Source organism: Vespa crabro, chromosome 3 (genome assembly GCF_910589235.1).
Source record: "Vespa crabro chromosome 3, iyVesCrab1.2, whole genome shotgun sequence".
Lineage (NCBI taxonomy): Eukaryota > Metazoa > Arthropoda > Insecta > Hymenoptera > Vespidae > Vespa > Vespa crabro.
Genome location: NC_060957.1, coordinates 5,854,002 through 5,878,953, shown reverse-complemented (window position 1 = coordinate 5,878,953; position 24,952 = coordinate 5,854,002). Strand labels below are relative to the sequence as shown.

The following is a 24,952-nucleotide window of genomic DNA, read 5'->3' as shown; positions in this document are numbered from 1 at the left end:
ACTGATAATATTATAGGATGTTATCAATCTAGTAAAATTCCTATGATTCTAGTAAAGATAATAAAGTAAAATTATGAAGAAGTAAAATTACATCGTTTACTTTATTCGATGACATGAGTATCTTCAAAATTATTAATTCTTTGATATATTATTCAGTTTTTCTGTTTCTTGACAACCAATCGTGAAAAGGAAAATAAAGTTAAAAAACTAATTTTCTTTTTTTTAATCTATCCAATTATTAATACCTCAAATAGATCATTGTATTACCAATGTTGTCGAGTAAATTTTACTTTTATCAAATATAAGAGAAATAATTTGAATAAAATTTAAAATTATTCTACGAAACTAATTAATGCTTCCTCATTCTTACACACTTATGATGCCATCTTGAAAACATGTCGATATAGCAGGGATTATCGAGTCGCTAGAGACGCGACTTTAGTGGCGTCATCTCTAAGTTTACAAATCTATCGTGTAAATTAAACGCGCTAAAGAGTTATCGATGGTATGGTTAAAATGTAGAAAAAACATAATTTATACCTTGTTGTAAAGTACATTTATAATGTCAGACGAGTCCGAATACGACGCAGAGCCTGAAGAATTTGATGTTTATAAAAGAAAATATCAACTGTTACTGGATAGATGTGAGATCTTGCAACAGGTTAATATGTTGTTATAACGTGCTGTATTATTATTGTGTTTACATGGAATGTTTTTAACTCATTGTGTTTTATACATTCTAGGAAAATGAGAGATTAGTCTTTCGTATTCAAAGAATAAGGAAACTGCTTAAACGGACGAGAAAGGAAAAAAAGTTAGTGTTATAGGTTAAGCTGTAAGGCTATACAATCCTTAGTTTTCTTTCTAAGACATAGTGTTTATATATATAATTATATATATATATATACGTTTTACGCTATACAGATTTTTAATTGATCGATTGGATCAACATGGAGATCGTTGGCGTGAAGCTCCTATGGGTGTTCTAGAGGAAAACAGTGTATTCCAAGCAACTTTGAAACAAGAGAAAGGAACAAAAGCTATGCCAAATAATTCTAAGGAAGATAAACCAAAAAAAGGAACCAAAAGGAAAGGAGCAAAAACAGATCCTAATGCACCTAAACGACCTGCAAATCCTTTCTTTCAATTTTGTCAAGAACAAAGACCTCGTGTAATGGAAAGGCTGGCTGGTGAACCAGAACCAAGCAAACAAGAATTAACTAGACAATTAGCGACTACATGGAAGTCGCTTAGTTCTGAAGATAAAAAGGTATTCTTACGAATTCTTCTCCCTTTCTTGATAGATTTTATAATGTTATTATTTTTCTAGGTATATTACGACATGTATGAGCGCTCTAAAGAAAAGTATGTTGCAGAAATGCAAATTTACAATAAAAAAACAGAAGATGCACCAAGTCAAATGTCTTTAAATACAACGTAGTATTTACTTTAATAAATTTCCATTGTATATATATTATCTGTAATTGTGCGTTTGTATCTATGACTATATGTAATTGTACAGCATATTCAAATATAGTATTATATATAAAAACACAAACCCTGTTCAGCCCCTTTTTTCCTTTACTAAATAGTATCCATATATATAAATCTATGTAAAATTATTAGAAGCAATAAGAAAACAATATTTTAGGAAGTATATTACGCCTTAAAATTGTCCTTTTTCCTTCATAGATATGCCATTGTTTTTATAGGGTCATTTCATTTAGTAAATAGTAATCCATATATATAAATCTATGTGAAATTATTGGAAGCAACAAGAAAACAATATTTTAGGAAGTATATTATGCCTTAAAATTATCCTTCTTCCTTCGCAGATATGCCATTGTTTTTATAGGATCATTTTCTTTAGCATGTTCCATGACAGATTGTTCATGCACACGCATAAATGGATTAGTTAATTTCTCATTTTCTATTGTGCTAGGAATAGTTGGGCAATTCTTTTCACGCTGTGAATGGGCCCATTCCATCTTTTGACGAATAGCTTCATTGTTTGGTTCAACAAGAATACCAAATTTCAAATTAGTACCAGTATATTCATGTCCACAATATACCTTCTATAACACGCAATATATATATATCCATTTTCATTATATTATATTTTATATTTTTCTTGACAAATTAATAATAATCATCTTACCGTCTCATTGGGTAATTTACCCAGAATGTCAATAAGTGCCTTATACATCTGGTCAGCAGTTCCTTCAAAAAATCTACCACAACCACCCACAAATAATGTATCACCTAATCATAAATTTTGTCATCTGTATATTCATATGAAACTACATATATCCTATATCTAAATATTAAAAATATTTTACCAGTGAACACTGCTGGAGTATCTCCTTCTCCTGTTATGTAATAACAAATATGTCCAGTTGTGTGACATGGTGTTGCAAGACATTGAACATTTAAATTTCCAATATTAAAGGTATCATTATGTTGTACTTTGCAATTAAGAGCTCCTACTCTATCATCTCCACCATATACTTGTAAATTTTCAAATTTTTTAACCATTTTCTCATTGCCTCCAGCATGATCCCAATGATGATGAGTTGTTAAAATCTTTGTAAGATTGACATTATTGTCTTTAACTGCGGAAGCAACTAGATCTGGATCAACAGGATCTACTATGGCAGCATCTTTGGATTTCTCATCAATAATCTTTTAAAATTATAAATCTCAAATTAAGTAGGAGACTATTAATATCTAACTCTAATTAATAAAAAAAAGTAATATACATACAAGGTACATATAGTTATCTTGTAGTGCAGGTAATATTTGGACCTTCATATCTGGTTGCTCTATTAACAATGTAGTACTATGAAAACCATTTGTAGTAATACTTCGTGCTAATAATATAAAAATATTTGTTATATTCTCTTTTAATATTTTATTAAAATTAATTATTTACTAGAAGATACCATGCATAAGTATAATATTCTCCAAATTTATTGCACATTACATGCAGCATATATATACTTGGCCCAAATCACTGTTGATAGATATCAATGTAAATGTAATCAAGGAGAACTATTATTATAATATAACAACATATAAAATAAACTATCAAAAATCTATGTCTATTAGCAAATTAGTAAAGCTGAATAGAAAATGCATCTCAATTTATCGTTAGAAATATAATAGAAGTATTGAAGCGAGACATACAATAACATGCAATTTTACTTAATATTTAAGTTTTTACTATGATAAGAAACGAAGTTATTTGACAAGCAGTCAAAGTAGTAAAACTTTACAATATGATTATATCAAAAATTTTAATACCCCTGAAGTACAGAGAAACGAGTTGATTTTCGAGCCAAGTAGGGCACGCACGAAGTGCCGCATTAAATACATTTAACATTTCTTTTTTTACTTATTTTTTGTTTTTTTTTCTAAAATTTTCAATTTCTCGATCGTTTTTAAACTAACGCACTAACGCTCAATTAACTTAAGTATTATTAATTTAAAGCAAAGAGTTCGACGTAACTATAAGGTTACTTGCCTGATAAGAATGTATTACTAAAAATCAGCTGATCACACCAGACAAAGGGTGTACACAATACCGGCACTATTCGTCTCTTAGGCTAGGTCGCTCTTAAAATAATACAAAATATATGGACACGTTGCGTCCATGCGCGCGTGGCATATATATCGTGGAATTTTTCGTCGATAATTTTATCTACTTTTTATAACTTATCACTAATAAACTATAGTAAATAATTAGAATTATTTATGATGTCTGAATGTAGTTCGAAAGATGTAATTAAAATTGACGATCATAGCGAAGGTGCGTTCTTCCAATTTTTATTTGTTTGTTTATTTTTTATTATTTGTTTGTTTATTTTTTATTATTTTTTGTAAATACTATTAACAATATAAAAAATAAGAAAGGGATAACAAAAAAAATTTTCATATGATTCCATCTGCCTTATTAATATCTCATCACTTATTTATTTATTTTTCAGTTACTGAAGAAGATGAAATAGCTGCTATTGATTACGAATTACGGGAAATAGAAACTGAATTACAGAAACTTGAAGATCGTAAAAATGTGTTAATCCAACGTAAAGAAAAATTACGCGATGACGCACTATTGAAAAAAAGCTTGTCTGTATCAAAAAAGAATTGGGATGAGGAAAATTTCAATTGGTCCAAAAATCTAAAGAAAACGTTACAAGATGTTTTTAAAATACAAAACATGCGACCTTTACAATTACCAACCATGAATGCAATCTTATCTAATGAAGATGTTATTTTAATTATGCCTACAGGTGGTGGCAAAAGTTTGTGTTATCAATTGCCGGCTGTAATTAGTAAAGGCATTACTATAGTAGTTTCTCCTTTATTATCATTAATGGAAGATCAGTTACATGGACTACACAAACTTAATGTGAAAGCTTTAATGCTGCATGCAAAGGCAGATAAAGAAAATGTTAAAACGATAATGAATTCCCTAATAGATAAAAAATCTGATCTTAAATTAATTTATGTTACGCCAGAATATATGGCAAAATCAAATCGTTTTATGAGCAAGTTACAAAAAGCATACGAATTAAAAAAATTAGATCGTTTTGCAATAGATGAAGTACACTGTTGTAGTCAATGGGGACATGATTTCAGACCAGATTATAAATTTCTTGGAATTTTAAAATCTATGTTTCCAGGTATACCAGTTCTTGGTCTTACCGCAACAGCACCAGCTAAGATTATTTTGGATGTACAAAAAATGTTAGATATTCAAGGCTGCCTAGTTTTGAGAGCTCCATTTAACAGACCAAATTTGTTCTATGAAGTACGCCGTAAACCAGCAGATAAGGATACCTGTCTAGCAATGATAGAAAACTTATTAAAAAATAGGTTCAAAGATAAATCTGGTATAATTTATACAACTACTATTAAAGATGCAGAACAATTAACAACGGACTTACGTAGTTTACAATTAAAAGTGGGATGTTATCATGCAATGTTAGAGGCAGATTATAGATCTGAAGTATATGCTAAATGGATCTCTGGTAAATACCAAGCTGTAATAGCTACAATTGCTTTCGGATTGGGTATAGATAAACCAGATGTTCGTTTTGTCATACACCATTGTATTTCTAAATCTATGGAAAATTTTTATCAAGAAAGTGGAAGAGCTGGTAGAGATGGTAAAAAATCAGCATGTATTGTCTTGTATAGATTACCTGATGTGTTCAGGTTAAGTACTATGGTATTTCAAGATAAGGTTGGCTTGCAAAATCTGTATAAAATGTTAGAATATTGTTTGGATCAAAACTCTTGTAGACGTAGCCTAATCGCTAAACATTTCGAAGAAAATTGGGAAACTAAGGATTGTACTCAAATGTGTGATCATTGTCGGAAACCCAAGGAAAAGAAGGAATTCAATATAGCACCATATTGTAGACATTTGTATGAAATTATTACAAAAGCCATCCAAAACGAGACAAGATTAACAGCATTAAAGCTAATAGATGCCTGGTTTGGTAAAGGAGCATCATTATTAAGAGTTGCCAAAGTGCCTACTCCAACATTTTCTAGGGAGACAGGAGAAGCTATAATAGGACATTTACTGATAAATGGCTACCTGCAAGAAGATTTTCATTTTTCAGCATATTCTACAATATCCTATTTAAAACGTGGACCTAAATCTGGAGTAGTTCTTAATAAAGATCATAAAATAATATTTAATTACGAAGCACATTAGAGTACAGTTAGATACTGTAAACTGTGTAAAAAAACATCACTGAAGATATTTAGGAAACCTATCCAATTAATCGGTTTTAATTATTTTTTATTTATTTACCAATAGTAATTAATACAATAATATTATTTATTTATTCCTATTAAATATTATACTCATTATTCGGTAATTTAATGTAACTGTTGAGTCGTGTCCAATATAAAAACGATTGGTTAGAGAAATCGAACCGATCTTTTAATATAGGACAAAAAGTCATACACACGAAAAACAGACACTCTTGAAAAATCGAAGTTAAAGAAAACGCAGAGTGGAGGAATGAATAGAAGGTGAAACGAATGAGTGGGTAAAGTTCAAAGATCAATAAAAAAAGCAAGCGGAGGTGTAACGAGAACGATATGTCGATAGCTCGGGTAGTAGGGCAAAACACGCAGGTTTCGTGATCAGATGAAAATATTGATCCTGGATAAGAGAGAAGCAGCGCGACGCTTTGCATGTGGCAAGACACGTTTTACGTTCCGTTGTAACGCCGTCTTTACGAGATCAAGTCGATGCTTTTCTGCTTGTTCTTGGAAGAGCAGCTGAGGCGTCGCGACGCTACCTATATATCATGAACAAGTGACGGAGTACGTATGGACTGTGCTATGTTTATAACTCATCGACAGTGATCATTTGCGCTCTCTCTTTCTCTCTCCCTCTCTCTATCTCTCTATCTCTATCTCTCTCTCTCTCTCTCTCTCTCTCTCTCGCTCTCTCTGTGTTTACCGAAAAAAATAATTCTTTGTATATGTATGTATAGCATCGGTGTTTTTACATATGATATATACATGATGTCTCTAAGTAAACGTGATTTTTCTACACAAAAATATTTTGTGTATTATTGAATTCGTTCTTTGTAACCATTATTGACCTTTGATTTGGACATACATAATCCGTCGCTTGCAATCGAACGTTCCTCAACGAGGAACGTATTTCAATTTCATAAGATCCAGGTGAACCTCTGTATAGACGCTTTTTCTGAACTGCTTTATCAAAAAGACCAGGTACATGTACATATATGATAATTGCTTATAATATGAATGCGGACAAGTAAACGATTTTGCACGAATTTTTTCCATTAAAATATGGTTAAAAAATAATAACTTACGAAAACGTTTATTATACATCTGAATTTTTATCTCTTTTTATCTTTTTTCTTCATTTGTTTTTAACGAAAAATTATTACATCCATTGCACCATATTCTATTTAATTCTACATGTAATTTTGTACATATTGATTGAAGTCAAACAGATTCTTAAGAAAAATAAACGATTAAGAAAAATAAAATTAATACTGACTTCTCGAACACCTTGTAGATATTTTATTACTATCCATGCATCTGAAATATGCATCTCTAAACATTTCTCTTAACGAACAACATCAAAGATATTTCCAGTAGACATATTAAAATGATCGATATTATTTATAATTTATTCACACAACAGGCATTTCCATTTATCTGATAGCAAAGAAAAAATGTTGTTTTATTTTCTGACACCATAATAAGTTTATTTTATCGCAATTCATTTAAAGTTCCCTGATTGCCATTTACTGGGTCAATATTTTAAATAAACGGGGAATATTTATAATAAAATATTAGTACGTAATATAAATGACGTAACTCTGACGCAACCCTGACACTTAATTATTTATACTGAACAAAATATTCATGCATACTGATTATATTTATTTAATAAAATACATATCATTAATTAATAAAAAATACTGATCAAATAAATAAAAATTAAATTTCTCGATCATATAACACGACTAATAATTATAAAATATATCAAAATTTATTTAATTGTTAGCTGAAATCATTTTTTAATTTATTGCGCTGGTATCGACGTAAATTTGATCGAAAATATACTCTTTTTTTCTCTATTAATTTATGGATAGAAAATTCATCGATTCTATAAAAACAAACGTTTCAATGAGATGATATCCATTCGATAATCGCAATTGACCGAACTAATCGATCAATGTCCAATCATCGACACACTATTCGAATTTCGATTGCTCGAAATATATATATATATCATCTTTTTTCAAAATTTGAAATAAATTATAGATGAATGAAAATTTGATGTAATATGATATTTTAGGTATTTAATATTTGGTAAGCATAGCAATTGATTTGAGAGACAGAAGTTAGAATGTTGCATAATGGATTGAGGTCAACGTGTGTCAAGCCTTTTATCGTGCCGGAAAAGTGTCCTATTTAGAAATCACGAATACCTCGCGGTTCTTCCTAGTTCTCATCGCGCATGGCGCGAACTGAACTGAAACTCGCCACCTTTGTGTTTAGTTTAGTTTATTGCATCGAGACGCTTCCGAATCTTATTTTAAATACATCTATCTTACTTTTTTTTTCTTCATATTTTTCAGAAGTTAACAAGATTTTCAATTGAAAGAAGAATTCGTCATCGATATAAAAACCGATCTTACGACGATTCTATGACTTTTTTTTTCGAAGGAATAATCTTCGGGAAAGAACGTTCACGAAGAAAATAATAATTAAGGGTGAAAGAAAAAAAAAAAAGATTGAAATGCGTCTCCTCCGTATAATAGATCAGAAGAACGTTTTTTTGTGCCACATTCGTGCACATTTCAAACAAGTTACTTGTGATCGATTTGTTAAACAAAAATGAGAAATAAAATAAGGATAAAGGAAGAGAAGAAAATAAAGAAAAGGTAAGACATCTAATAAAAAGCGAAAGAAGTCCATGCGCCGAAACGGGGGAGATTCGTTAACCGACGAAGATGCCGCTTCCGAGTATTCTCAGGAAAGCGAGCAATTACATCCTCGGCGACGGCAGCCAGGATGAACGTCGTACTATTTATCAGGATGGTGAGGCATTGTTTTGTAAGAACAATGTCTGCGTACATCCCCCAACTTTAACGCGTCAGAATTCTGACGTCGTGCATCATCCTGGATACATGACCATAACCTGTAAGTTTAATAAAAATTCTGACGTGCCAACATTGCATCTTAGTTGGATACCTAATAGCACCTTACGTAAACATCCAACTACTTTGGAGAGTTTAAATGTAAGAAAATTGGAGAGTATTGTGATGTCTCGTGATACTGAAACCAGCGAGCCATGTCATACAAAGATTTCAGAGCTTGGAGAGAAACGCTATGAGAATAGTTGCGAGAAGGAATCTCTGGAGGAGAGAGTCGATGTTTGTCTGGAAGCAAAAGAACCTATTAGGTGTGGCGATTGCGAACGTGTTTGTTCTGGAGGATTTTCTACCGGAGTACGTATTTGCGAGGATGAAGACACTTCCAAGGATATTGGTGAGTTTCAGAGAAAAGAAAAAAGTAATCAATATAGAAACTTAGTTAATGGGGGAAGGAAAAAGAAAATATCTGTGATGTTTCAGGAATCATTAGAAAGGAGAGAGATCAAAGGATTAATCGTTTTTATTCAGAATCAATGGAAGAAGCAGAAAAATGTAAGAACACTGTTGACAATGATTATAAAAGTGTAGAAGATGATCGGATACATTTATGTTATGACAATGTGAGTATTAAGAGTCGTAGTATGTCGCTGACTTCTACTTGTAGTCTCTCTATATCTACACACACAGATGGTAAGTAATTAGATCGAGGAATTATTGAATTATTTTTTGTTATCTATTTTTATATCTTTTTTTTTCAGCTGAAGAAATACCATCATGGATGAGATCGCCTGAACTTCTGGCACTTCAACATAATCTTACTTTTCCTGAAAGTGCAACTGCCTCTCCTGTTACATTGAGAAGAGCTCATCGATGTAGAAGATTTTCCGTGGATCTTAGTGAAATGCGATCCTTGAGGTTATTCTTTGCAGATCCAGCTTGTACATGTGGACAATTGGTAGTTGCTAGCAGAGAAAGTCAATACAAGATTTTACACTTTCATCATGGTGGATTGGATCGCCTTGCTGCTACTTTACACCAATGGCATCAATTACTTTATCCTAGATTAGACGCTGATACAGAGGAAACTTTACCTTATAGGTACGTTATAATATTATTATATGATTATAAATATATTATTTTAATGTTTATCATTTGTACATTTATAATGCAGGCATTTTATGGTTTGTCGACCTGAAGTGGGCCGCGATGAATTGCATCCTGAAGAAGGACAAGTTCCAATGATTACATCTTTAGCATGGAAAGACTTATTAAATGAAAAGGGACAAGTAGAAGATGATTTGGCTCTCCGTAAAGGAATCTTTTTTGGAGGGTTGGAACCAGCTTTGAGAAAAATTGTTTGGCCCTTCCTCTTACATTGTTATTCTTATCAAAGCACTTACGAAGATCGAGAACAAATTGATGCTCTTAGAAGACAAGAATATGAGGAAATTCAAAAACGTAGACTACACATGAATCCAGAGCAGGGAGAACGTTTTTGGCGAAATGTAGTTTGTATAGTGGAAAAGGATGTTGTACGAACAGATAGAGGAAATCCATATTATGCTGGAGAGGATAATCCAAATATCGAAGTTATGAAGTAAGTATCTCACTGGTCATCGTTATTATTATTATCAGTAATAAAAGAATATTTTTAAATGAAGAATATCTTATTTCCAGAAATATTTTATTAAATTACGCGGTTTATAATCCCCGATTGGGATACACTCAAGGTATGTCTGATTTATTGGCTCCATTATTGGCAGAACTTAATTCAGAAATCGATGCCTTCTGGTGTTTCGCTGGATTGATGCAAAGATCGGTAGCAGTGTGTACACCTACTGATATAGATATGGATAGAAATTTGTGCTATCTCAGAGAATTAATTAGAATTATGGTGCCAGATTTCTATATTCACCTACAGAAACATACAGATGCCTTAGAATTATTATTTTGTCATCGATGGATCCTCTTGTAAGTATAATTAAAAAAAAAAAAAAAATATATATATATATATAAAAGCCATAACTCAATAGAATTATTATTTGTAAAATAATATCTTTTTTCTCTTCGATAACAGGTGTTTAAAACGTGAATTTCCAACCGAAGTTGCTCTCATCATGTGGGAAGCTTGCTGGGTCAACTATTTAACGGATCATTTTCACTTGTTCCTTTGTTTAGCCATAATGTGTGTTTACGCTGACGACGTAATAGCGCAAGATCTTAGAACCGACGAAATGCTATTGCATTTTAGTTCACTTGCCATGTATATGGATGGAAATTTGATATTAAGAAAGGCACGCGGTCTTCTTCATAATTTTCGTCAGCTCGTTCGTTTACCTTGTACACTTGCTGGACTTTGTCGCCAATGTGGTCCAGGGATGTGGGATAGCAGTCATGATCCGGTAATTGAATGCATAGGTCATGAAGATGCGTCATGCCCTTATTTGGATAATTACGATTAACGACCTAATTTATTATACTAATGATTACATATAATTATAACGTTATATGCTTATTATAACGTTACATGCTAATTTACATCCGTTACATCATAACCGGATTTAATGAAAGTAAAAAAAGAAAAAAAAATAAATAAAACCGAACACGTTTTCGGTTTGTAAATACAAAATTAAGTCTGTCTCTAAATGTTTTCGATATCATTCACATTAGTTCGTATTCGATTTCAATATAAGATGATGGTCCAGATAATATGTATTCAATGAGTTATATCGATTATCAATTTAGTCAAATCTGAAAAATACACATATCTATAACAAAAATACGATTTTTGATAAAAACAGCCAACGTTTCAAATAAAAATGAACAAGTTTGGTAGTGATATAGAAAATGATATACAGCTTTTTAGACAGCGTTCATATTGTCAATCTATATATAGAGTGTTTCGTAATTTGTGGGACACATTTCATCGATAATTAGGAAATGCTAAACAATGAAAAATGTTCATTTATATATATGATTCATTTCACTTTGTTTCCATGTTGAAAAATAAGAATAGCAATAGTAAAGAACAGTAGACGTACAACAGTTTGGAAGTTTTGCTACAGCAATTATTTTATCCATACAAATGGGCCACATGTTTATATGAACTTTTTTCATTATTTATTGTCTTCTGTCCACTAATGAAATGAGTCCTACATGTTACGAAATATTCTGTTTATATAATAGATAATAAATATATATTGCCGCGAATGATATAATTAGACACCATAAATGATATTGTTCGTCGATATAAAAAAATATCTACGATATATGTAAATATCGAACTTCGTGCGCAATGATAAATAGTTATCGCGATTAGAGAAAATTCACGAAATATTTAGAAATTCTGCACACACATACCTTTAGTACAATCGAAGACTGATGATCGAAAAGGATGAAGAAAATACAATCATCCTAGTCTTAAAGTTCAGAATTAATTAGAACGAACTCTTAGATGATACAAATTTCATTTTACGACGAGATTAATACGTCGATTATCAATTTTTAAAGGACACAAACAAGAAGCTTTCGAGTGTACAGAACAAAACCAAAGAGAGAAATCAAAGGCATCTTTGTAGAGCGACAAAAAAATATCTCTTATATATATATAACGTATCTATTTTAAAATTCTTTTATCGCCTCATAATATGAATCTTTTATATATATTTAGATAATTTTTACTCACTTGCCATCATTTACAAGTATTATGTTATTTATATAAGTTATATATTTAATGTGTTTTATATTAACTTTTTTGTTTTTTTTAATTCAATATCTATGTTCTCGTGTTATATACGAAATTTGTTCATGCCTCATCGGCTGTGAATTATGTATTCATATATATTCATAATAATTTATATTATCTCAATAAAACATATATATATATTTTTTCTGTCCTGTGTGATTGTAAAATATTGTACGTTTTTGTAAAATGTTAAATTGTGATAAATGTGCGCGAATGTTCGACCGTTTGCAGAAATCTTGCATTTTGGTTATTCTATATATGTTTTCAATGCGATTAAAACCAATTTATAAGATTTCTGAATTGAACGGTTAACGTGCTTTAACTGTGCTACCTTGTGTTGTTGGAATTTTAAAGAGAATTCTATCTGTGTTAAAAGTCTGTCACACTCGAGTCTATTATAATATAAACTATAAAATAATATAAATATATAAGATAGTAATATATGTATATATGCATATAAATAAATCTAAATAAACTTGTACAATCAATTATATATTTATTTTCGTTTGCATTGCTTTTTGGAAAATATATATGCATTTTTTGTTTATTGTACGCTACATTTGTACAGGTACAAAGTTTTTCAAACATACTATCAGTACTTTTTTTGGCAGTTTTACACTTATATAAAAATATTTCTGTACTATTATCTTAAGACTTATATATAATAATACACCATTGTATAATTAAATTATGATACATTAACAATTAACTCCATTTACTTGCTCACTCTTGGCCTTTAACACTGTTACAATCAGTGAAACATCTGATACAAATTTGCAAAAGTAAAATGTATATATTAAAAGAGTCATAAATAAATACTACAATGAGTTATAATAGAATCTTTGAATGTTAAACAAATTTAATAATTATTTTCTCTTTGAATTTTATCCATATTTTCATACTGCCCATACTATAAATCTTTGTCATTTAATTGAGCAAGTATCAGTTATTTGAAAGACTTCTTTACATAGAATAGACATCAACATTTGAATACATGCTAGATTACAGCGATTAAAGTTAATTAATATATTGTAGAAAAGAATTTCAATTTTTACACTTATCAATTTGGCTTGTACAATGTCGATCTTGACTTGTGCCAAAGTATTGTCATTTTTTTGTAGCACATGCGAACCTGCTCTGTGCCATAAACTATTCTTCATCCGCATTAAGAAAAGCAGAACTTTTCCTCGACTAGTTTGAAACTAATCAAAATTAAGCCTTATTTGCTTTGATTTAGTATAATAATCCATCATCTCTAACACCATCATATATTGATATCTTCCTTAAATTAATAGTTATTTATCATTAATTTTTAGTACAGTTCCTACATCAGGAACTTATGCCATGAAATATCATGATACAGAAACGACATGTTTTCATTTCTTCACGCACACGAACAGTATATTCGAAAATCTTAATAATTTAATGTGCATCTTGATCTCATAGATCTCATAGATGTACAATCTGTATGGAAAATTTATATGCTACTGATTTAGCCATGCTGCTTGGAAATAAATTTGTATGAAATTAACTGATACTAAAAACATGGACGCGATTGCCCATACTGTTACAAAGATAAGCCAGAAATTGCTTGAAAAGGGACTGGCAAATTTGTTGATAACACCAAGACCAATAATTTTATTTGTCTTTTTTCTAGCATAATAAACTAAGAAAGTAGGAATTAAATATTGAATGCAAGTTCCTGCATACGATCCTGTAATGCCAACTAATTTAGAGAGATCTTTGGTGCTCATAGCAATTAAATAAGGCGGGAGTATTGCTAATATAGGGAAGATCAATCTTCGAAGGCAAAAATTATAAGACGTATCATCGTATAAAAACAAAGATTGTAAATTGTTTCTGAGCGTAATAGCTATTATGGGAAAACTTGTGCTCAGAGTGAAGACTGGAAAAAGTGCCAAAAAATATTCGATTATAAGCATAAAGATGTTTGTGCTTTTAGAACAATCTCCTGATCCGCGTGGCCCGAAATCCAAAGTATAAAGATCATCAAGATGTTCGAAAGCGAACGCCCCGGTCAGCGCAAGTAAAAGATAAAAAGATGCTATTAATACATAATCCAATGCAAGAGACCGATTAAGCATAGATTTATTCGCAATCGGAGCAACCAATGCAGGCAAAGAATGATGACACATAAACGAATATACGCAAGCACCGAAGAGACTAGGAATTCCTGAAATAGATACATTATCGATTAACATAATTTTTGCACAATTCATTTAGTCTTATATATTAATATAATATTGTTTACTTCTTCGTTTAGTCATATATATTTATATAATATTGCTTATCTCTTAATATAGCTTACCTGATATATTTGCAAGCGGTGGATTGCCTTGCGGGCCATCGATAGCAAGTTTTCTTACTGCATAAACAATCATGATAGTAAATGCGAGCCATCTCATAGCCGAAGTTAATAACTGAAGATACTTGGTCTTTTGTACATTAACAAATACAAAAGGTCCCAGCATAAAGATAAAAATAGTCTATAAATAATAACAACAAATTCCATTAGTTCACAATGCGTAAATGATATCAACGATATTACAATTTTATAAAATGATAACATACAAGAAATATTCTATATGCATCCAATCGATCCAAAACAGAACCTTCCCAACAAACTTCATTATCTGCTATAGTATCATTACATGTTAAGTTCTTCGGTTGATAGGTACAAGCAACATCTGCTATTGATTTAGCTACAGCCGCACCATAAATACTTAAATCGCCATATAAATAAATAGCAAGACATAAATAAAATAAGGTGGTACCAAACTTATTGAAAAAAATTGATGCTATTTGTCCCATCTCTATCTTATCATGAATTATGTAATACCGATAAGTTGTATCCGATCGATCTGGACTGGCTGTATAAGCAGTAACTAATGGTGTATCTTCTGAATCAGAATTGGAAGGGCAAGATTCACCCAATGTTTGCATCGCCTAAAAAAGATCGAAATAGAATATAAATTTACAATATATTAAAAAAAAAATCCAAATAAAAAAAAAACAAAAAATAATAAGAAGAAAAACTAACACGTTTTCGATGTTGAATTTGCCTCCAAGTAACTATTGCATTGGCAGATGCCATTACCTCAATAACAAAGGTAACTGTCATAAAGCTGTAATAATAAAAAAAATAATTATCATCTCGAGTTATATTTAATAAAATATCTCATTTATTCACCTTATAAAGGCTAATATCAAAATAACAGTGAAACCAAGAACCCATCCTGCTCTACTAAAAACAGCTGGAAGAGTCAAAGCTCCTGTTCCAACGATAAGATTGAAGATGTATATCAGACCAACCTAGGAAAAAAGAAAAAAAATTCAATTAGATTTCGAGAAGAAAAGATGAATTATGCAATGAATTATATAGTACAGTGCTAAAAGTAACTGCGTTATTATTTAATTGATAACAGTTTAATCTATTGTTTACGAACAAAGGTTATGTAAAACGTAACATCGAATCTTAATGTCAAAGTTAAATCATTCGCTTACCAACGTTGAATATTGGTCGCTCGAATTTTGTTCTGGCATCTTGACCGAACTTGCATGCAATATGAAAGAATGTATATTAAATTTTTTTTTTATTACAATCACATAGATGTCATTGACGTTAGACTATCGTTTTGTATTTTTCTAACGATGATGGTGTACAAGAGCGACTTCACCGAAACCGATCATGACTTAGTCATGTCGAATTAGTGAAAATATCAGATATGTATTAAACGATAACCTCTTTTTTTTCAAAGTTATATCAAATTTTTTATTATCTTCATATCCTTCTCTTCAAACCTTTATGTTAACCTTTATGAAAATAATGAAACATCAATTTCTAACAACAAATAAATTTCGAACGATTCAAAGATTTAATGACATTTTGACTTGTTATGACAGAACAAATACCATAAATCGTTTATTTTTCTTTTTCTTTGTCTTTTTATTAGATTCATATCGATTTTTTGGACAAAGCACCTGTCAAATAATGCATATCTTTTATCGTTCGTCCTATGCTGCCACCTATAAACGTATGAATTTTATATATTTTCCCACCTTACCAACAATTGCCAGAGATACGCCATCTACCGGATACGATACGTCGAATCAGATTCACATCTATTAGCAAAATAGACAATAATCTATTTCTATGATAATCTCTTCTCTTAACTGGGTTGATCGAACGCATAAGTGTTGATTGACCCTTTCAAATCATAAATTATGTTTAATCAAAATAGGAAGGAAATATCATTCTTTAGGAACTTTTGTTAGATTATAAACGATGTATTTATGATTAGAAAAAAAATATCAATATTAAGTAAATAAAACATTAGATATATATATATACCTGAAAAGTCACTATTATTGCAATTTTTATAAATACTTATCCAGTCCTTTTGATATAATCAAGAGTATCATTACAATTATTTAGATCCATGGCCTCTTGTAATGACAATTGATAAGCGAAGGATGATTAAATGGCTTTACAAGAATAATTAGAACACATGCATACACATGTACACGCACACACAAGCGCGTGTAATTTAACGAAGTTAATGTAGGTCAGTGTTCAATAAAGATAAAATAAAGAAATTAAGAGATATTAAATAATTTGAAAATGTTCTATCATACATTTAGATAAAAAAGTTGTAAAAGAAAGTGAAAATATAAAAAAGAAAAAAAAAAAGAAAAAACTGATAAACGCGTTTCATTATAGTATTATTTAGTATGAATTCGTTGTAATTATCCGAGAAAAATGAACAAGTGAAATTTTGACCTGAAATTGTATTTAAGGTACAGAAACAGTCGATTATCTCAATTTAAATGAAATACATGATCGGATTCGCGTTAAAGTTTAGAAATGATGAAAAAACTTTGATATAAATGCATACGTTTATTATTGGTACTCATGCATTAAATATGTCTAAGATGTTTCTTGTGACGTTACATAGGTTGTTGATGTTGTTCTTTGTTATTATTGTGATGATAACACAGATCTAATCGTGCCGGATAATCGACGTTTAACTGTAACAATGCGTAACAAATCATTGAAAGAGAGAGAACACACGTAAAGCTTGCTAGACTTGTGCTAATTAATAATTATAATAATCATAATAACGAAGAGTAGTTATTTCAACTATTTTCTTTCTTTTTCTCTCTCTATTATACAAAACACGAACGCATCGTCGCGGAAGAAGATTAACACGGTGCAAGTTGATTGAAAATAATTTTTATTCGACTGAACATATAAACCTAATTAAATTCTTAGAGTAATTTATATGTTAAGTATTATTTCTTCTTCTTATCTTTCTTTTTTTTTGTTTTTCTATCCTTTTCCTATTTCTCGTTTTTTTTTCTTTCCTCACCACAAATCTTACGTTACAATCAACGACGTCAAACGGTACAAAAGCTACAATTATGTATAAAAAGGATTCGCGTGATTCGATGAGATTAATTGATTATCATGAAACCGAAGCATGGTGATAAATTTCGCACGCACAAGTTTCTCTCTATGCATCATCGTAGTGCAAGGTGTGACGACGAAGGTTCTCTTTTCTTTTTCTTTCTTTCTTTCATAGGGATGCATTTCGATTGAAAGGATCTGGATAATAATAACTGATCTTAAAAGACACAAGAGTCCAAGTTGATCGTGTTTTTAAGAGTTTTATTTTATAATACCATAAGTCTAAAGTAGTCTTTAAGATGTATGTGAAGAGTGTGTGTATGTGTTTGTGATTGTAGTATGCGTATAGTACGTATGTATTCGTAACGTGTGTTCGTCTGTGTCGTGCGTGGTCTTGCACAAGACAATAGAAATAAATTATAATACTGTGACCGCGTATTATTAAAAGGGCCGTTCCTTTCGACGACGACAGATGAGAGAGCCCGTCAGACGTGATCGAGAGAGAGAGAGGGAGAGAGAGAGAGGAGGAGGGGAGAGAGAGAGAATTAGAAAATAATCAAAAAAATTAGAACTTGAAAAAGATTCTCTCGCATCTTAGGATAACGAGCAGGCTAACCGATCGTCGTCGAAACGAACGCTTTTCCTTTCCTTTTAATAACGCAAGCAAAGGTCATAACTTACTTCCATTGCATCGCGCGAGGCCACCCACCACGCTGCTGGTAGTGTAGTGAACCTCGAGATATTAACTCGGGGGCGCGAAGGGCCGTTCACCGCACTACGATCCCGCGCATATCGGGACTTCGGGGAATGATAGTATGGGAAAAGGAATATCAAATGCGTTTAGAAGCACTTCCTGTGAACGATAGACGGTCCAGACTCGTCATACTCTTGTTTAGAGATCCACATTTGCTGGAAGGTTGATAGCGACGCGAGAATAGATCCACCAATCCATACAGAATATTTCCTTTCAGGTGGTGCGATAATCTTGATTTTCATGGTAGAGGGAGCCAAGGCAGTGATCTCCTTCTGCATTCTATCAGCAATACCTGGATACATGGTGGTACCACCAGACAAGACGGTGTTCGCATAGAGATCCTTACGAATATCGACGTCGCACTTCATGATCGAATTGTAAGTGGTCTCATGTATTCCGCAAGCTTCCATACCCAAGAACGATGGTTGGAAGAGAGCCTCGGGACAACGGAATCTTTCGTTACCAATAGTGATCACCTGACCGTCAGGAAGTTCATAGCTCTTTTCTAAGCTCGATGACGAAGCAGCAGTTGCCATTTCTTGTTCAAAGTCTAAAGCGACGTAGCAGAGTTTCTCCTTGATGTCTCGTACGATTTCACGCTCGGCCGTGGTAGTGAAAGAGTATCCTCTCTCGGTAAGGATCTTCATGAGGTAGTCAGTAAGATCACGACCAGCCAAGTCGAGACGAAGGATAGCGTGTGGTAAAGCATATCCTTCGTAGATCGGTACGGTGTGAGATACACCATCGCCAGAATCTAAGACAATACCAGTAGTACGACCGGAAGCGTATAGAGACAGTACGGCCTGAATAGCAACGTACATAGCTGGTGTATTGAACGTTTCAAACATGATTTGCGTCATCTTTTCGCGATTCGCCTTAGGGTTCAATGGAGCTTCCGTGAGGAGAACAGGGTGTTCCTCAGGTGCAACTCGAAGTTCGTTGTAGAAAGTGTGATGCCAGATTTTTTCCATATCATCCCAGTTGGTGACGATTCCGTGTTCAATCGGGTATTTCAATGTTAAGATACCTCTCTTCGATTGAGCTTCATCTCCGACGTACGAATCTTTCTGTCCCATGCCTACCATGACACCCTGGTGGCGTGGTCTGCCGACAATGGATGGGAAGACAGCACGGGGTGCATCATCTCCAGCGAAACCAGCTTTACACATACCAGATCCATTATCAACAACGAGTGCGGCAACTTCCTCGTCACACATGTTTATTTATTTGTTTTTCTGAAAATAACGAAATCTACATTATCTTTCTATAATATCAACAATTATTATAAATAATTTTAAATTCCATATTTTATATATCATTTACAATTTTTCTATAAAATATAGACAATTACATAGATAAAATAATAAGTCATTCAATTGAATCTTATATCTACTAATCAAATTGTACAAAATATTCTCAGCCTATCATCGTGCTACCTGAAAGGAAACTTTACAAGATGGCGACGAAGAATACGTATTGTACTAAACGAAAGAGGTTCGAAAGGAAAGTTTTCATTTTCCATTCAAACTCTATTGGAAAAAGCGATGAAAGGATATATCGATGCAATCAATAAAATAAAAACAAATTACTATACCTATTATTTCGATAATAGTATATAGGTATATATTACCATACCAAAGTAATACTAATATATGAAGTAATAAGAATTTTATAAAAAAAAGTTTATATTCCAGATAAAAAAGAATTTGTTAAAATTTGAAATGTGGCAAGAATATTAAATGAGGAATAGAATTTCAGAAACGATATGGGCGAGTCAGCAAGTACACGTCACGATGGAATGACCGCACCCTGCCCCGCCCTTCCCCGGCTAAACGGTCGCCAACCGATAAAGAATTTCCGATAGTTTGTAAAAATAATTATTTTCTTGTTATCTTCAATAAATTTTTAGCTCTAATAACTTTCTATTCTTTATAATTCAAGGACAAAGACGTAGAATTATGATTCCATATAACCGATCTTTCACAAGAAATAAAGATCGGAATTACGATCGGCGTCTATATATGAAATCGAAGATTCATGTTCTCTAAGCGCCATCGAGCGGCGAACAGTAATAATATAATCAACAAGAGAAAGAAAGAGAGAGGGAGACTTCGTTAGAGAGAAGAATATTCTCTAACAGAACACCTTTAATAATATGACTCACGCGCGAATACATCGAATTCGAACACACCCACTATTTTGAATTTTGACAAATAATTCGAAATCTTTAAATGAGATATAAATTAACATGATACAGTTTCTCGACACTTCGAAATTAATTCGTTGCACTGCGGAGAAAAGGAATCCTCAAAACGGTTGTAAAGAGCTATAATCCTTCTTCCGAATTTCTCTATCACACTTTAGATATATATATGTGTGAGTAAAATAATATATTATATAAAAATCACCACTTGCTATTCTATCCAACAATTTTTTTCTTTATATATATATATAAATGTTCTTCGTTTATATCAGAGAACTTACTTCGCTTCACGTAAAAATAGAGAACGAAATAGAGATATACTTGTAATATGTACAAGTTAGGAAGAGCTCGGTCGTCGTATGTCCGTAATAACCGCCGACACTGCGAACCGATCTAGCACCAAACACAGAGTGTAGGTTGACAGAAGAGCGCGCAGTGTATTATACGAAGAGCGTCGTCCCCTTCGCGATCCTCTCCACCACTCTGCCCGTCGACCAATAAGGGCAGGACACCCTCCGCCAATCCTGGCTCTCTTTACCATATATGGAACTGCTTCGCCACGGTGGGGTCTATCCCCACTCACTTACTCTTTCTCCTTCCCCTCTCCTTTATCTCTCGCGCAACCCTCCACAAGCTGTGCATCGCGCTCGAATTGCCTGAACCGAACATCTCGCGAACTCCTGCCAACGTGCTTCTCCCACCTCCTCCTAACCCTCCATCTCTCTCTTTCTCTCCTCTCTCATCTTCTCTATCATAATCCTCGCTATTCCCCTCCCTTTTGCCGTACCATTTTTTTCTTTCTTCCCTTTGACGACCATTCGCAAGAAACTTCGTGTCGCTTAGAAGATCGTCATCTTGTCCAATGTCAATGAGAATATTTTCTTTTTCCATGGAACAAGAATTCTGCTTCCGGTAACGGGGCAATCTGAGTTTGAGTCAATACTCATGCAATTATGTAATTTTAAATTGAAAAATAAACGATATATATATTTATGTGTATATATATAACGAAAAAATGAACATTTTCTAAGAGATTTCACGACTCTATTCCCCAACGGATTATCATCGTTTATTTTTTTTCTTTTCTGATTTTTAGTTTCGAAGATATCTGTTTCATTATAACGCAATTATTCATCACTCTTTATAAACGAAACTTTGACGATGACTTTGACCGTTATTATATTTCTTGGAATTTTTTTCTTAAGCGTTACTATGAAGGACATTGGGGAAACGAAGCCACGTGCTTTCTAATATTACGATTGTAATGTATATGAGCAAATTTTTAAAATATTATCGTCTCGTCTTATATGTATATATAAGATTATAATTAATTAATAGAAAGTTTAACTTTGGAATAGACTTTTTCGTTTTTTTAATTTCAATAATCGCTATTCGATAAAGTTTAAAAAAAAAAAAAAAAGGATAGAAATATCGGCTGGATTTTATTAGATACGATTTTTTAATTACACAGAGATATTAGTTTTTAAAATCGGTTACTGAAACTTATTCGCATGTTACGTTAACAAAATGCCAGGTTCCGTGTTCTCTCAGAGTACAGAAGCGCAGATTTTAACATTTCTAAAGTGAAATTGTAGGGTACGATATAACTGTGGTAGAATAACAGTAGTAGAAATAACAGTGGTAGACAAAGTTATTTTTTAGATTATGCTTAAATATAACCAAAATTATTTAAGAGATTAGGTAAACATTTTTTTAATTCGTCTACATGCCTGGTGATTAAAACATTTTGTGACTATGTCGATTTTATTTCACACAAAGTCGCCTCCACGATTTAAAATAAAATATCGTTTCATTGTAATCGTGAAGATCACCAAGCACTTTGACTTTTTTACTTTTAATAATTAGATCTTATACACGTTTAGAAATCATTGAGAAATAAGAAGCAATTGTCGTCAGATTGCAAAAGTATTCATTTTTCGAACGTGACGCTTAAATTTACTAGACTCCAATTGGTTTCAGTATTGCCAATCGACGAATGTGAAAGAGAAATCTGCAGAGAATTTGAGATACGAGAGAGAGAGAGAGAGAGAAAGAGAGAGAGAGAGAGAGAATGTAGAGTGCCGGGACGCACTCTGGAACGATGATTATTCCAAACTAATCTCTTGTTTTGTTTAATTGTCCATATCTTTGATGAAAATAATTTCGTTTTGTCTTCTTTTAATCAAGAAAAAAGCAATAATATCTGAAGACATTCAAAAGAATGTCTAGACTAACATTAAATACTATTGGCTCCTTTCGTATTGTAGAAATTTGAAAGAAAGAAAGAAAGAAAAAAAAGGAAGAGAAAATAAACAGCCGTTGTAATAGGTTAAAATTTTAGATAAAAAGAAAAAGAAAATGAAAGAAATATCATGTCGTGTTTCCTTGCTATTAAAATGATAGATTAGTGGCATATAATCGTAGATAGGTTAGTGGCCGTTCTTCTCGCACAAGCGTGCACGAGAGCGTGCAAGTACATATACATATATACAACGGCGTCGAGTGCTATTAATAAACCACCGTTTCGTCGCGACCACCTGCGAGGAAAGAGAGACTACGTGCTGAACGTGTGTCAGGGGAACGACCACTTGATGCCGGCAACCTGTCGGATCAGCTTCAACGGGCCAAGCCATCAGTTTCCTTCTTATCCGTGAGAAGAATAATCGCGAGAAAATATAGGACATATAAAACGCGCGTGCGAGAGAGAGGAGAGAGAGAGAGAGAGAGAGAGAGAGAGAGAGAGAGAGACACAGAGGTGGAGAGAGAAAACAAAAAAAATTTCACAAACCAACTGAAACGAATAATATAAAAAGTAAGAGAGGCATTAAGTGTTTCGAGAAAATTCGAAGTTGTACAGATAAGGAGAGCAACGCCCTGCCAACATGGCCGGCCGGTCCCGTTTTCTCGACCGGCTTCATCAACTAACGTCTCAAACAAATTTCATGTTATAAATTGTATATTTATTTCTAACAGATCTTACGAATATTACGTTTCCCTATCTAATAAGAAAAGGCGTTAATGTTTGGTATCATTATTATGATTTGACTCACCTTTAAAAGAGTTAAAGACACAAAGAAGCGTCGACGAACTGGTCGAGAGAGAACACGTCCGTTGTTCGGCGTAGGGCCACCACAAGGATACTACTATCAGGCACGAAGTACGAATGAGACTCGAGGGGTCGCGAGTCGCGAGGACTGTGAGCGAGATCGTGGCTCCTACCGCGTTCTGTGGACTCGCCCGTAGGTGTGGTCGGTATACCACGAGACCAAAGCGATATACTTCAGACTGTGATCGATCAAGGCACGTTGGCCTTTTATTTTTATATTTCAGCTCGATTCAATTATTTATGTATATATATAATTAGACAAATTTTCTATTGATTAATCTTTAATTGCATATGACTCGTGGCGACTCCTATCATCATTTTTACATGGAATTGTTCTCATCTAAGGCGAACCCCCCTCTATACGATTGGAATGGACTCGTCCAGCCGGCTCTTCCCCCACCTTGCGGATTCACAGCTCTTGCCATATATGGGCATAAAACGAAAGCGGCTCGCTGATTGGTCGTTCGACCGGCTGCCGGCTAGATTCTCCAAATGCCGCTTCAAACTGTACGATACGGGGAGTATAATGCCTTCTGGATGCGTACACACTAGTACGTAAGGGTTCCCCGCCTGTCTGACTAACCGTTTGTAGAATGTGTGCGTAGAAAGGAGAATGTGTGCGCTTGCATGTTGTGCGTAACACAACACATACATATATCTCGTAACGGAGTTGCATGCGACACACGATCTTATACACATATACGCTTACATTCACTTATACATACGCATACACATACGCGTATGTATATACGAAAAGAGAGTACTCTATCGATAGTAGGTATAGGGTGAGTCATGAGAAATAGTCAGGAGTTTTCGTGAGACTGCGCTTTCCTTTGACTTAAAAATTTTTCACACGGTTAGCAATTGCTTCACGACAGAGAAGTCGAACGAAGAAGAATTTACTCATTCCATAATGCACAAGTCACATATATAGATTATCAGTCTCTAATGTGATTAACATATTTTAATCGCATTTTGCAATTTAAATATATTATTGGCTTGTGTGTGTAAGAGGAAAAACAATTTAAGCAAGTTATGATACCGAAG

General features: G+C 32.9%; 5 protein-coding genes across 15 annotated transcripts; 2 read left to right on the top strand and 3 right to left on the bottom strand.

Moving 5' to 3' along the window:
- The first annotated feature begins 377 nt into the window (after positions 1-377).
- LOC124422810 (non-histone protein 10) lies at positions 378-1,558 on the top strand. Its single transcript, XM_046959729.1, has 4 exons — positions 378-661; positions 744-814; positions 925-1,270; positions 1,331-1,558. The coding sequence occupies exons 1-4, from the start codon at positions 563-565 to the stop codon at positions 1,439-1,441; spliced, it is 627 nt and encodes a 208-aa protein (XP_046815685.1). The 5' UTR covers positions 378-562; the 3' UTR covers positions 1,442-1,558.
- On the bottom strand, positions 1,422-3,613 carry LOC124422809 (hydroxyacylglutathione hydrolase, mitochondrial). Of its 5 annotated transcripts, none has more exons than XM_046959727.1 (5): positions 3,524-3,613; positions 2,764-2,870; positions 2,340-2,682; positions 2,159-2,262; positions 1,422-2,075 (listed from the first exon to the last, which is right to left on the bottom strand). In XM_046959727.1, exons 2-5 carry the CDS (start codon positions 2,809-2,811, stop codon positions 1,803-1,805), a joined length of 768 nt encoding a protein of 255 aa, XP_046815683.1. In that variant the 5' UTR covers positions 2,812-2,870; positions 3,524-3,613; the 3' UTR covers positions 1,422-1,802. The 5 variants fall into 5 exon arrangements, with proteins under 5 accessions (XP_046815683.1, XP_046815684.1, XP_046815680.1 ...); XM_046959728.1 differs by having other exon boundaries at positions 2,764-2,822; positions 3,524-3,604; XM_046959724.1 differs by lacking the exon at positions 3,524-3,613 and adding an exon at positions 3,304-3,517.
- Positions 3,614-3,674: 61 nt separating this feature from the next.
- Positions 3,675-12,898, top strand: LOC124422805 (TBC1 domain family member 16). Of its 4 annotated transcripts, XM_046959718.1 has the most exons (8): positions 5,744-6,348; positions 8,151-8,813; positions 8,880-9,063; positions 9,150-9,359; positions 9,428-9,767; positions 9,841-10,266; positions 10,347-10,640; positions 10,747-12,898. In XM_046959718.1, exons 2-8 carry the CDS (start codon positions 8,526-8,528, stop codon positions 11,129-11,131), a joined length of 2,127 nt encoding a protein of 708 aa, XP_046815674.1. In that variant the 5' UTR covers positions 5,744-6,348; positions 8,151-8,525; the 3' UTR covers positions 11,132-12,898. The 4 variants fall into 4 exon arrangements, 3 of the variants coding, with proteins under 3 accessions (XP_046815674.1, XP_046815672.1, XP_046815673.1); XM_046959716.1 differs by having other exon boundaries at positions 8,151-9,063; XM_046959717.1 differs by having other exon boundaries at positions 5,744-6,765; positions 8,151-9,063.
- On the bottom strand, positions 12,891-17,941 carry LOC124422806 (transmembrane protein 104 homolog). 2 transcript variants are annotated; one of them, XM_046959720.1, is made up of 7 exons: positions 15,940-17,941; positions 15,626-15,747; positions 15,476-15,560; positions 15,275-15,381; positions 15,007-15,157; positions 14,744-14,921; positions 12,891-14,608 (listed from the first exon to the last, which is right to left on the bottom strand). In XM_046959720.1, exons 1-7 carry the CDS (start codon positions 15,976-15,978, stop codon positions 13,899-13,901), a joined length of 1,392 nt encoding a protein of 463 aa, XP_046815676.1. In that variant the 5' UTR covers positions 15,979-17,941; the 3' UTR covers positions 12,891-13,898. The 2 variants fall into 2 exon arrangements, with proteins under 2 accessions (XP_046815676.1, XP_046815675.1); XM_046959719.1 differs by having other exon boundaries at positions 15,007-15,381.
- A 145-nt stretch (positions 17,942-18,086) lies between these two features.
- On the bottom strand, positions 18,087-24,041 carry LOC124422808 (actin-5C). 3 transcript variants are annotated; one of them, XM_046959722.1, is made up of 2 exons: positions 23,850-24,041; positions 18,087-19,831 (listed from the first exon to the last, which is right to left on the bottom strand). In XM_046959722.1, exon 2 carries the CDS (start codon positions 19,811-19,813, stop codon positions 18,683-18,685), a length of 1,131 nt encoding a protein of 376 aa, XP_046815678.1. In that variant the 5' UTR covers positions 19,814-19,831; positions 23,850-24,041; the 3' UTR covers positions 18,087-18,682. The 3 variants fall into 3 exon arrangements, with proteins under 3 accessions (XP_046815678.1, XP_046815679.1, XP_046815677.1); XM_046959723.1 differs by lacking the exon at positions 23,850-24,041 and adding an exon at positions 21,077-21,284; XM_046959721.1 differs by lacking the exon at positions 23,850-24,041 and adding an exon at positions 21,081-21,281.
- Positions 24,042-24,952: the final 911 nt, after the last annotated feature.